Source organism: Schistocerca nitens, chromosome 9 (assembly GCF_023898315.1).
Source record: "Schistocerca nitens isolate TAMUIC-IGC-003100 chromosome 9, iqSchNite1.1, whole genome shotgun sequence".
Lineage (NCBI taxonomy): Eukaryota > Metazoa > Arthropoda > Insecta > Orthoptera > Acrididae > Schistocerca > Schistocerca nitens.
Window position 1 is genome coordinate 444,496,672 of NC_064622.1, and position 14,615 is coordinate 444,511,286.

General features: G+C 35.8%; 1 protein-coding gene across 1 annotated transcript in view; it reads right to left on the reverse strand.

Annotated features, from left to right (window-relative positions):
- Positions 1 to 14,615, reverse strand: part of LOC126204308 (tetratricopeptide repeat protein 28) — a 131,258-nt gene that overhangs the window by 18,612 nt on the left and 98,031 nt on the right. The window contains exons 24-26 of the mRNA XM_049938694.1: positions 6,880 to 7,146; positions 2,551 to 2,760; positions 1,442 to 1,673 (exon numbers count right to left, since the gene is read on the reverse strand). Coding sequence (XP_049794651.1) covers positions 1,442 to 1,673; positions 2,551 to 2,760; positions 6,880 to 7,146 — 709 coding nt within the window. The remainder of the gene's footprint in view (positions 1 to 1,441; positions 1,674 to 2,550; positions 2,761 to 6,879; positions 7,147 to 14,615) is intronic.

Consider the following 14,615-nt stretch of genomic DNA (forward strand, 5'->3'; position numbering starts at 1 on the left):
CATCCCCCTGGACTGAACCTACGTTAAACAACCTCACTCCCATTCACTCTTCAGTCTTCTCCTCTTTCCCTTTCCTCTTTAGCCATTCACGCATCTTTTCATCCTACATAGTTGTGTTTATCTTTATACTTTATACTTCTGTATGCATCCTCTTTGGTTTGAAGCTGGCACAGTACTTACAGTAGAATATCTTTGGCTTCCCTCTGACAACCATGCCTCCATCCTTGCTACCCTCCCATTTTCCTTTCCCTGTTGCTTCATAACCTGGGTTGTGAGTAACTGAATCTCCTTTCCCTTCTTCCCTTTCTTTCCCCTCTCTCCTCCCTGATGAAGGAACATTTGTTCCGAAAGCTAGGAATGTAAATTTTCAGTTCTGTTTTATGTGTATCTATCGGCTGTACTGAGCTGAGGTAAGTATTGGCCAGCTCCTCTATCTCTTTGTTAGTATTTGTTTCACATCTTTATATGAGATTTTCCATTAATCATTTAGATTATCATATAATTACATTTGTGTTTATAATAACAGAAGATAAAAAGAACACTGTTATGAAACACATTAATAAAACATCCAAGGCATAGCGGAGATGCAGGAATCATAGGAACCTCACATACTTAATGTTGCATTGTTAATGAATGTCAGAATTTCATGTGAGGTTAAATTTTTAGTTTGTTTATCATAATTTAGAATGTATGTTATTTTCCCAGTTTACTGAACCCAAATAAACACAAGGATTTCTTAAATGAGGGCTACATATGTTCCTTCTAGAATGGATCATTGAGTAGCAAACCAGTGTGACTGTGTCATAATCAAAGGCTGTTTCCATGAACCACATCAACTGCTAAGAAGGTTGCTACCTCTGTGGAATATACATGTAGGAAATAGCTCCATCTTCAGAGTAAGAACCATGCTCAAAACACCAGGAAATCATGAATGAAACGAAGAAAGTAGAATTTGAGAGAGAAAATGCTAGACAGATAAAAAAGTTCAGATAGAAAAGTTCTTTATAGAAAGGGTGAGAAGTAATAGAACAGTAAAGAATGGTGCAGACATCCTTTATGTCAAACTTGGCCATGAATTGACAGTGTTAAAAGCAGTTTTAAGAACAATTATATAAAATTACTGTTGACTTTTGTAAGGTGGTAAAACTGTATTGACTGATTATCTGTAATATCCTAGAATCTGTTTGTTGACATTATAAAATATAGTACTTTTTTCAGTATGACACCAAGACTTACTCATATTACAAGAGTTCAGGTACTTGAATTTTTAAACAAATATTTGTAGAGATCTGAGATAATTGTTATGTGAGAATACTAACACTAAATAAACTATGGAATCAAAGTACTCAATCTCTACAGATCACAACTGTTCTTGGCATTATCATTTTCTAAGATTCTGTAACAACACAGATACGAATTTCCAAGTTTAATATATTGTTACCTAACAAAGCCTGCAAGCTGGCACTACACTGAGTTAACCTTTCCTCTGGGTCACTCTGAGGAAAGAACACAGATGATGGAATGCCATTGGCTGCAGGTTCAAATCTGAATCCCACAGACATCAACAGCTCTTTCCATCCATTTACATGGCCCACTTTATTTTCTATGCTCTTTTGCGTTGTGTACATGGCATTCTTCTGGCCACGGTGGATTCTTTGCAGTGACTTTTCGACCTGAAATGATAAATTTTATTTTAAGTTAATCAGTAAAGAAATGAATCAGCATTCCATGAACTTACAACAGTAACAGTGCCAATAATATTTTCAAAATCTGTTATTCAAAATTCAATTGGGAAGCAGGTTTTTAATGGCCTCTATGGAGGGCAACAAATATGAAAGATGGCATGGGGTGGTGGGGAGGGAGGAGGGAGAGGAGGAGGTGGAGGGAGGGGGAGGAGTAATCCTCAAATGGAATAAAGGTAATATTAACTAATGGAAAATAAAACAATTCATATATGAAAAAGAACTAGAGAAAGTTGCATCGAAAGGGTGATAAAAGTAGAAGAGGGTCATAAAATGAGAGAGTGGTTAGAAAATGGTGAACAACAAGAAGAATGTATAACATTGTTTAACATTCACTAAGTAAACTGGGTATTCAACAGAGCAATTTATGAAAACCACTGAAAACCAGAACAGAATAGCAGTTTGGAGATTTGAACACAGTTGTGACTTCCATGTCTTAACCACTATATGATCTCAGTCCTGATGACTGACACAAAAAAACTACAGAATAAGAAAACTTTTTTACCATACTTGACAAAGCAAGAGGGCCAAATTATTTGACAACAGACTTAAAAACCATTGCAAAGCAGTGATATATTATCCTCATCTGCAATGGCACAGACATAAAATGAGTAAAATAGAAAACTGCAGTATAATCTGACACTAAAACAGATCGTTACAAAGGACAATAAGGGGAGCAACATGTCAAGGTTCAAGATACGAACGAAACTAATAAAGATTCTTATTGTAACATTGGCATATATTGTACATCTTCAGTATTGATTAAAGAATGGCCCTGCTAATATTCTCCACAGCTGCAATTACTTACCAAATGGAGAGTGACTCTGAGAGCATCACGACACTTGTCAGGACTCTTGAGGAGTTCACACAGAGCCTGGCCCATGAGAGCCACCTTGTTTGATAGGCGCACGTCTGTTCCTACCAATAGGAAACCAGCCCAGTTGGCAGGATGAGCAAAATGCTTAGTATGTTGCACAGTTAGCATGGCTTCTGCTAGAGCTTTTGATACACGTGAACCCTGTGAATAGAGTTAAAACATTTCTATGGAACCATCAAAGCAAATAAAAATTGAATATCAGTACTATCACTCACCTGTACACAAAGGAAAAACTCTAAGTCAACTAAATGTTCACACAATGAAGACGCATACACAAAATTACAGCTATTGTTCTCACTCAGTAAATTTCATCAACATCAATGCACCAAAGATGAGCACTAATTCTGGTTTATCTCACTTGCTATGGTGGAAGAATGGAAGCACAGTTGCTCCACATCTCTTCTGTTTGACATTGCAAACAAAAAATCTATTGCTTTGCACCCATTTTGAGAATATATATGTAGATAAACTTATCAAAGCGATTTTGTACAATAGAAATCCACTAATCTGACCTTGATGGTGCTGGCTACTGAAAATGCCAGATTACCAAGTATCTTTAAAAAAAGTGGTGTACCGAGGGAGACACGAGGTAAACAATGGCCAACTAGTGACAGATTGTTTATCGCACATTCCCAACTTCCGTTAAAGTGATAAAAAAATGTGTACTGTACAACACAACATTTTAGAGAACAAATGAAAAAAATTCATTGCACGCATCCTGTGCTGTAATTTTGAGATTTTACATTAAATTCAGGACAGTACAGTAGTATACTGTAAAATATTACTGTGTATGTTTCACACTACAATACATACATAATTTCTATATTTTATTCACTCGAAATAAGAGTTCAATTTTTTCTTCAAAAACTCGTTGCGCATAGTACATAAATTTACAAATTCTGCAGTCTTGAACAATTTGCTGCTTTCAGCAAATCTTAAAAGTTTATCAATAGCAGCAGTTGCTTCATTCCAGATAAGTGAAGGTGTTGAGTTTGTCATGTCAGCACCTTCTTCTTCACTGGATTTGATATCTGGTTGTTGAAATTCTTGTTTGGCCCTGTCACACTTTCTACTATTAGTTCACCTAATACCTTTTTGAATACAAGTTCTTTATTGTCAATGTCTATCCAGTCCAAAACTTCATCTTGCAGCAGATTCCTTACTTCATTTTGAGCAACATCTAGCTGTTTAAGAACAGCAGCATTTTCGATTGGAATAGTGGAATCTGTTTCTTCTTAGTAGGCTTTTGGCCAGAGTTTGCACCAGGGCATCCGAAGAGAAGCAGAGTTAATTTCATTCTACACCAAAATGGTTCTAAAAACATTTTAATGTTAATTTTAAAAAAATCCACCCATGAACAGTCTGAATTGATGAGCTCTTAAATAAAAGAAGCTCTGTAAATAATCCATAATTTTTAATTACTCATTGATCCATTGCCTGAATTAGAGAAGTCACTTTTGCTGGAAGATACGTGATGAATATATTCCCTGAGATCAATTCAGATGCTGAAGAGTGAGCTCTGCAGTTATTTAGCAACACAACCTTTCTCTGTTCGGGCAAATAATTTTTTTTTTCTTTTTTGCCTTAATTATTTCTTACAGAAGGTTACAAAATTGTTGGAAAACCAATTCTAACAATTCTGAAGTTACCCATGCACTGGAATGGGCTCCATAAATTACAGGAAAATTAATTAAAATGTCTTTAAAATCCCTTGTCTTTTTTTACTTGCCAATAACATAAGGAATCAGCATGTGGTCACCTGAAGCACTTGACCACAATAAAACTGTCAACTGACCCTTTTCTTTCTTTCTTTTTTTTTTTTTTTTTTTTAAGCAACCTTTGGTGCACTTTTCATCTTTAACTGCCAAAGTTGGACGTGGTAAACAACAACAAAGTACACTCATTTCATTGGCATTGTAGATTTTACTAGCAAGTAAGTTATGGTGCTTAACTTGCAGAAAGTTTCTCTGTATTCTTCAGATGCATTTTGATCTGCTGATCATAACTCCCCACCAACATCAAGCTTCCAAATTCCATGACAAGTTTTAAATCACTATAGCCAACCATAAGCAAATACACATTCAGTTTCTAATAAACTCAAGTCATCACAGAACTGTTTATTTTTTCCATAATCATAGTGCCAGTTGCACGGTTTCCTTCAGACCGTTTGGCACAGTACTGCAACTCTCTATGAGGCAAACTTTCAAGGTTGGCCTTTATTTTTTTAATATCATAGATTGTTGGATATACAACTTTATATTCTTCCATAACTTTATTTCTATTCCTACCTTTCTCAATCTGATTAATGATGTCAAGCTTTTGTTGTATCATAAGCGTAACATGTTTATTTTTCACTTCCACTTTGTTTTCAGAGTTGCTCAGTTTAGAAAACATTCCCACAACAATAAGAAACACAACTGTAATTGTGATATAGAACAGCACTGATTGTGATTACACTTTAATAAAACAGGATGTTTTAATTGCTATAGGAAACTCATTCATGGCAGATGCTATTTGACATGTGACCATTGCTGAGTGTGACTAAATTCTACCAAATGTGTCTGAAATATTCAGTATGTATGAAGTGATGCTTGATTATTGGATGTTCTGGACTGTTGGATGCCAGATTAATGGGGTTTTCTGTTCTACAATTCTATCCACAATCTATATGTGTAACAAAGAACACGTGTCCACATGCAAGATTATAGAACCAAATGGGAAAAAACACTTACATATGGAAATATCACTTACACAAAATGAATTGCTCTCTAATCGCCAAAAATAAATGTACAGTATGAGTGAGAAGTCCCCATACCGCTGTAACCTGTGTTTAGTATAAAATGTTACTATTCAGGATGGTAGCAATATTACTTGCTATCGATTGTTGGAATCCTTTGGAATTCATGTTTACATGTTTTCACAGTTGCAGTCAAGTTTTAATTTGTAGCAATACGAATGTGAGCGGTCATAGTTACACTATTGAGGAGCAGTTAATGACAACTGCATGGGTGCATGAATGACAACACACACAGCTGACAATGATACATATTATGGGAACATTCCAGGAAATATCTAATAAGGCTGCACTGCGGAAGGCAACACTTCTGGATTGAGAAAGATGAGCTTTTACTTTTGGCAGTGTTAATTACAGGCCACAGAGTGGAAGGAAGAAGGCACAAGAAGAAAAATGAGCCAGAGTCTCTGCTTTGATTTAACAATCTCCTATGAAGTTAACACATAAACATGCTTCATAACTCGGTATACCGAGGGCAACACATGAAAAAAGACCTTAAGGTCAGACCTTTTCAACTGACATTTGTAAACGAGTTAATGCTTTGTTAACTCAATTTCCAAATGCAGTGAACCATACCAAGGTTATGTTTTCAGATGAATGTGCAATTTATCGCAGCTCACATGCTACCAATTCCGACGTTTGAGTCAAAGAGAATCATCATCACACAGCTGAGTTAAAAAGGGACCTCACTCACAAATGATATGGGCAGGGATGACATCACAACATCTGCTTAGACCATACTTTTTTGAAGAGATTCAGAATGGTGCAAATTATTTACATGTTGCAAACATGGTTAATGCTTCAGCTTGAGGAAAGGGGCCTTCCAGAATACTTATGGCTGCAGCAAGATGGAGCACCTCCTCACTACGCTCTTACAGTGCACGGTTTCTAAATGAATGATTTCCAGGATGGTGGATATGTCATGGTTCATCAGCAATACCAGCTCCCTTGAAATGGCCACCAATTAGTCCTGACCTCACCATACCTGGTACTTCGTTACAGGGCATCATTAAGACATGTCATTATGATACAAATGAAGAATTGTGCAATGCTGTTGAGGATGCATTTCGCACTACTACACCTGACATGCTCAAAAATATGTCAAGAAGAATATGGAAATATATTTACAGCACGAGGGGGAACAAACAGATGTATTGAACACTTAATATGTAAGTAAATACTTGCACTAAAACAAATAAAATCAATTAGCATTTGATACAAGGCGATAGGGGGAATTCTTGCGCACCCTGTACATTGCAGCCAAGGGGGTGAAGACTTTTAGGATGTGGTAATAACACATTCTGGCAGTTAAACATACATTTACATATTTCATTCATATCCAGGACTGACCAAAATGGTGATGGTCAATAGGAAGTGAATTATTCACAATAAATAATTATATTTAACATAATAATTTCTATCATGTATACAATCATTAGATCAAAAGTATTTTTTGGAATGCATACCTGCAAGAGAGCAGAGTAGAAAGCTCTGAGTAGGAGGCGTGCTGCCGTGTCCGGCACAGGCCAGAGTGAGACCAAGACACATTGAGCGCCGGCAGCGAGCAGCGCCCTTGTCAGGCCGACCACACCATCAGCACTTGCCCAGCCGTGATGGTCCCTCGTGTGGCTGCTGCTCACCACGACCAGCCGGGCCGACAGCCGCAGCTGCAGCAGGTCTGCCGCTGTCAGCAGGAACTCACTGGGCGCCGGCAGCTCCGTAGTGCTTGACACCTGAGACATTGGGTTTTTGATAAAAGCTTTGTGAGAATGCAGTTTTTTCAGTATTGCTCTTAGTTGCTAATAGTCTTTACAAACATCTTAAACATTTATTGTGATAATGGACATTTCTGGATGGTGGAACAAAGGTATTAACTGACAATCAAGACAGCCACTCATCCAATAAATACTGGAAATGTGTGTCTACATATATAAACAACCTTTTGCTTTTAAGATGGAAGAAAGTTTGATAAAAACTATTTTATTTTAGTGTGCCTTCTTGCCTCCTACCACTTTGTCTATAAAAGGTCTCATTCATTCTCTATAAAACCATTTCACTATTATTTATTGGTTGAGATTGTGTCATTATGCCAGAAAATGACTATATTAAAAATGAAATGTTATTGGAACACCTGAAAGTTGTTTTTGGGCTTTTTGTAAGTTGAATGTCTGATTGCTGGAACTTCTACGACAACATTAAAGTATGCTAGCAGATGTGGCCACAGCTGCTTCTAGTATAAGCATCCCTCTCAATAAGGAGTACTGTATAGTTCCAAATGGCACTGGCAATGCAGTTTTACTGTTCTGATAAAGCTGGAAGTAGAGGGACAGACACTGATGAAACCTCGGCAATAATTGGACTACTATATAAATATCTGTCCTATTACAGACGAGAATCAAACATAGTTTATCAAAGATCAGTGGCCAGATTAAAAATTTCATTGTTAGGGTAGTGGTGAGATAATGTATTCAAGTTCAGTGTTTGTCAAAATATAATATTATCTAATAATTTAGTAATATTTTTAAGTCTTTACATTTATAAATGCTGTAAATATTTTTTTTTACTTATATGCAAATCTTTATACTTACCAAGCATACTGGATTTCCGTAATGGATAGCAAAAACAAACAACAACAACAAATCTGAGTTCAAGGGTGACTTACAAATCTTCCATTTGAAACAAAACTAAATGCAGGAGGGGAAATGGTATACTGGCCTTGTTAAATTCATTGTTATTTAAGTATGTTACTGTTTTACATAGTCTCTCCTTAATATTTTTAGCATCAAAGAAGAAAGAGCAACTAACAGTAATTCTATAAATACAGAGAGCTAAACATTAAGTCAGTCTAACTTACAGGAGCATACAAACTTTGATATGAAAGGTGCATCTAACTTTCTCAAACTTTAGAATTTTAATTTAAAAAAATTACATCTTACAGATAAGAAACACCAAACAATATAATATGAGCAGCTACTATCCATTAAGAGAATACCGTATTTACTCGAATCTAAGCTGCACCTGAAAAATGAGACTCGAAATCAAGGAAAAAAATTTTCCCGAATCTAAGCCGCACCTGAAATTTGAGACTCGAAATTCAAGGAGAGAGAAAAGTTTTAGGCTGCACCTCCAAATCGAAACAAAGTTGGTTCATTTTAATATGAGACACAATTTAGGTCAAATGAATGACGATACAGCTACAGTAGTTTGGTTCGAGTCATAAGCTTAGCAGTTAAGCTTTACCAGGTAGCCATTGCTATGCGTCAGGCCCTCCGTTGGTATTTATAAGGGTACCCTTCCTTTTTCACGTGCTTCGTCTGGTTTGGATTGATCGTAGTTTATTAGGCAGACAGGATTTAAATGAGATAGCAGCAAACACAAAAGAATACATGGCATAATGTTTATATTCATATTATTCTTGTGGTGAAGAGAATACTGCATGTGATTCACAATTAATAAAATTTCCTATTAGCAACCATCTCTTCTCACAGGTAGGAAAAAATTCAGAATGTAGAGTTGGCCATATTGACAAAAAACCCAGTCTTGCCAATCGGATTTTTGTAGTACATTGAAATGCCGCTACATTCGAAGATGAACAATACGGAATTTTTATTTACTTCATTGGATAATGTATGAAAATGCAGGGGTTGAAAGTCGGGGCGGAGAAAAAAGCTCGTCTTCCATCTTTTTTTTTAAATTTATTTACTGACGCAGAGGTTTTGGCGCCAGTATTTATCTTTGTGACTGCAAAGCAAGCCTGTGTAGCGCTACATATATTCGACGGCAGAAGTTAGTTGTGACGGCACCTACCAACATTTTTCAGAACTTTCGATTACTTTGCACTCGGTTCTAAGCCGCAGGTGGTTTTTTGGATTACAAAAACCGGAAAAACAGTACGGCTTAGATTCGAGTAAATACGGTACATGGACAATGTTATTTGTGATACAACTAACAATATAATATGGGCAGCTACTATCCATTAAGAGAATACATGGACAGTGTTATTTGTGAGACAACTAACAATTATACCTCTACAAGCCAAGTACACAGCATATGATGCAATGCCAACCATAGAAACAAAGTGTTTGTATTTAAATTCTGATGCTTTTGGGTACACAATTTTTATCTCCGTCTGGTGCAAAAGTGAATAAATCACAATGTTTTCCAATTTTTGAGTGAACCACTTACAGCACACAATGGGAGAAGCATGGATTTGCCAAATTTAGTCCACACTCATAGTAATTGTTCCTGTGCATTGTTGATTGTCATTGCAAATGCAAGTCACACTGAATGCTGCAATCATTTGAATTCGAATGACATATTTTTCAGAATTGGGATGTATAGCAACAGTATGTCTTTTCCTGTAAATTTAAAATTTTAACTTTGGTGACACTGTTCATTGTCTTTTTCACTGAAAGCCTGGTACCACTGCAAAGCTGTGGTGGATTTATGTTTCCGAGAAGGATGATATACATCCCAATTTCCAATACTAAAACTTGTGGCAGCATGCCTGGCAAATCAAGTACATTCAAGAATTCAGTTGGATAATGGACAACTTCATCTTGATTCATTACAGTATAGATAGACTGATATATTGTTGCTTCCTCTGATAATTCATTCTGAATGCTGAATGGCATTAACATAGTTGTTTTTGGCTGCTAATACAGCAAGTGTACTGTCATTGATGTTTTTTGTAGTTCTGTGTGATTTTTTCGAGAAACTTTTTGAATCAAGTTGTCTGTGGTTGCTGTGATTTAGAGAAGTTTGTTTGCAATGTGATGCATTACGTGGATTCATTGGCTATTTTGCCATTCACAATATCCAAAACAAATTTATGAAATATGGAGTGTCATGTTGTAGTTGTACATGCATACTGGTCTTCATGCATGTGTACTGGTCTACAAAGTTAATTTCTGTATGTGTTGTCAAAAAACTGACGATTTGAGACATGCATTAAGTTCACCAGAGGCTAGTGAAAGTGTTATGCCGAAAATCACCAGAGAGTAAAAGAAGTGTGCTATAGAAGAACTTTTCATTTTCTCTCAAATATCTGAGGGTATGATGAAGTGGTTCCAATGCTTTTTTGTGCACCATAGGACATTCTTCCCATACAATGAGTTGACATTATAGCAGTATTTTACCCATTCCATAATTTTTGTTGAGATTGCTTGTTGGTGTGTCTGCGGTCTGGCTATTCAATGGAAATTTCAGTGCTGAATGCACTGTCTGCCAACATCCAAAGGAGTAACCACAATTCCAAATGCTGCACTTGCCTGTGCAATAATTTATCATGATCGTAAGGTTGCCAAAGTAAGAAAAATGAGTAAAGTTTTGCCTGTACTTCCAGGTGCATCTAGAAATACAACCCATAATTCTGTCATAAGCTATTTGCTGTTCTGGGATCAGTTTCAAAAGGTTCGTTTGAACAAATGTACCCAATTTCTCGACATCAAAGTGTGTTTCTCATTGCAAATCATGATTGAAAACATTGTTTGCAGATTAATTTGGCATTGTTCACTGACCCATTCCATGTGTAGTATGTTGGCACTTCAGAGTAAAGTAGTGTCCCAGGAAACATATCATCTCTGCACAATGAGAAAAATGCAGTTAACATTGTTGATGGTTGGTACAATGGTCTCGCATATACATTTTCTATTGTGAAGTACACGTACCATCCATTTCCAAAGTGCACTGCCAAATGAACAACTGGTTAATGTTGTTTTCAGACTGAAAAAAAAATAAAAAATCACTATACTGCTTCATTGCTGCTAATGATGTAATATCCCAGTTGATATTGGTCAATTACATTACTAGATTCTGTTGCATTTCCCACTCTAAAAGTCGCCATATCATTCCTTTGTTAACATATTTGCAATTTCATCACACTACAGTACTCAATATTGATGTGTGCTTTGTTGTACGTTTTCATGAGTAATGGTGAACATGATACAATCCAACAATTATTGATTTCAGCATCATTACTTCATACTTTCAAGTGATGATCTGCCACCATCTTCAGTTGCTCACAATGATACAGTTAATGTCCACCATTGCCAGTATATGTCTCAGCAAGTACAACTCTTGGGTATCATGATATGCATTTCACATCAGATTCATGGTGAACTTTTGTTGAATACGCAACATGGACCACGAATCATGTTTCTGGTGATAACTTCAAATAAGTCTGGATCAGTGTTGAGATCTGGTATTTCTACTGACATGATTTCATCAATTTGAGCTGAGATGATTTCCATCAATTTGATGTGATGTAACTATTTCTATTAACCAAAACAAAATGTGTGGATGTTCCAGTCTTCATTTCTGCCATTCAATAGAATACATCTAATAACATACTTCTCCAAAAAGTGCAGCTTGCCAATTAAATCCATTAAAGATTTCCATTATTGTTTGAACACAAATGTGGAAATATCATAATGATCCAATGATGATTGTCCGGTTAACAAAAGTGCTTTTGTTTCATCCTATGTATGATTGCATGCAAATGTAATTTAAAAAATTTGGGCAGCCATAATGAATGAACATATGTCATTGTACCTTTTACATATTCATGCATGAGCCGTGGACTCCCAGTAAAAGTGGCCTGTAGTATGACCATTTGTACCAATTCATTGGGATTCCCACTGCCATCATTAACAACTGCATAATATAAATGGATGTTCTCTTTGGAATGGAACATGGTTTCATTTAATTGAATGTAGCAGAGTTGTTCAGTTTCAATTTTGACACATATATTGACAGTGTACTGATGGATGGAACAATTGTCGACATCTCAAGATATGGTTTTCAGTGTTTTTATGAATCATCAGTCGATTTGCACACAGTAGTTATTTCCCCTCATCTGTTTGCAGATTTCTCAATTTGATTTTGAAATTATATCCACCATTCCTTGCCAAATTAAAACTGGATATTGCAATCTACAGTATGAGCGATGTGTTTCTGAGACTCAAACTATGCCACTTCTGTGATGAAAAATTATATCACAAGTTAAATTCTTCACCATTTATAATGATCAACACTTTATCAATTCTTGGTGCATGTCCTGTCTTTCATGTTAGCTGACAGGTGTTTTGTCTGTTCTAACTACTACTTTGTGTAATCATCAGCTGGTATTTGTTCTGGGACAGTTCTGAGTAACTGAATTAATCTATCATGTTCATTGAATAAAGTTTGAGATGCAACACAATTTTTTTCCATTTTTTTTTTCCCATTTTCATATTGAATCACTAATGCTGCCTAAACTGTTCATCAACATTTTCTGAAGAAATAAATTTAAAGATATTTGTGGTCTGTATTCGCAGTGGTAAAACTGGTCTTGCACGATGATAAGCTTGCTCTTGCACTTTGAATGTTGTCATGTATTATTCATGTACAATATTTGTTGCACTGAGCAATGCCATTTGGAAAAATGAGTTGTACTTGCATATGTTTGTCTAGGAATGTTTCGACTGGCTTGTGTCACTTGATATGAATGGTTGAATGGCTCAAGTACCGAATATAATTCTGGCACATACCTGGTTTTCATTCTTAAATTTGAGAGCACTACAATACATGGATACTTCATCCATTTTTCCACCATACACACTTGGATGAAGACTGCATGTAATCAAAATATTATCATTGTACTGGAATGCAGCAAGCTGTAAATCAGTGTGCAGTGTTCATCTGAACTGGTCAGTACATACTCAAACGGTGTACAGTCTTACTTCCTATTGCTCGACTGTTCCAGATGAACAGGCTTGAGCATTGTGTATTCAAGCCATTTCCAGTCTTGATTCCCATTGTTCATCCATTTTACATGAATGGGTTTGAGCAGTGTGTATTTGAATGATTTCAAGTCTTACTTCCCATTGTTCATCTGTTTCTACCATTTTCTTTCATGCATGGCATTTAAATTAACCATTCACTTGTCTTTTGGGTGACATAACTGATTTCACAGTGAAATTGATGCTTTGTAATGACTATTACAAATTCACTTTGAAAAAGAAAAGAAAACATTATATCTACTAGCTAATGTCAATCAGCAATTGGAATTTCATAATCAACACCACTTGTTACATCAAACAGAACTGAAATGTTACTATTTGCATTTAATTCAATTATGTCTTGTGCTCACATTTGCACACCGAAACCACATGAACTGCTGCTATAATATATGAAATACACACATTTGTTGCAACAACTCATGAACCAATTGCTTTAAAATTAATGGCATATGAATGCATATGGGACAAACAAAGAAACATTCATTAAAATGAAAAATCCTTCAATCACGTCACTCTGAACTGAAATGCACTTAGTGTTGTACATGATCTGAATATGTGAATGAAACAGAAGAAACTGCTAATGATTGGTACAATGGGACATACCCTCTGCCATGCTCTTCACAGTAGTTTGCAGAGTATAGCTGCATGTCTTTATTGCACATGGGATACCAAAATAGTAAATTTTCATTTTTTAAAATGTTTTATACCAAAATAGGTCATTTACTTTTAGTTTCAAAATGGGAGGTCACTAGGATTTTCCTTCATGAATAATATGCATGGGATGACACCTGATATTTGAATGTAAGAGAGAGAGAGAGAGAGAGAGAGAGCAGATTTTTTAAAAGTAGTCTATTAAGGTCTTTTCTTTTTCTTCAGTGCAGTAAAATAAAATGATATTTTTGAACTTTGCTAACATAAGGAAAGAAATTACCCAAGGCTTTGTGTTGCAGAACATCTAACATTTGTCTGAAAAGTTTAAATCAAAATGTCTGGAGGGAGCGTGGATCACAACTACAAAATTAATGGACACATGGTGACAACAATAATTTTTGAAATTATCCAGAAAGGTGTCATCGTACAGGCCAATACATAATATATATTTGCTTGTACTTTCGTATGTCACAACATTCATGAGTTGCTTTCATGTTCCATTGAGATTATTAGTTTCTAAAAGAAAAAGTGAAGTAACTTTATAAGCTGGCTACTTATTTATGTTTGATAAATAAAATATATGATCTATATAATAACAAAATCATCCACGGCACGCACACCCAGTGATCTCTAGAGTACACAAATAAATATTATTGATATTTTAAAGGTTCCAACAATGCATGGTTGAAGTTTTCCTGTGAAAGAACTAAGTGTCATAAATCATCGACTTCCGCTTAAATGTAACATTTCTTTTATCCAAAATGAACAGC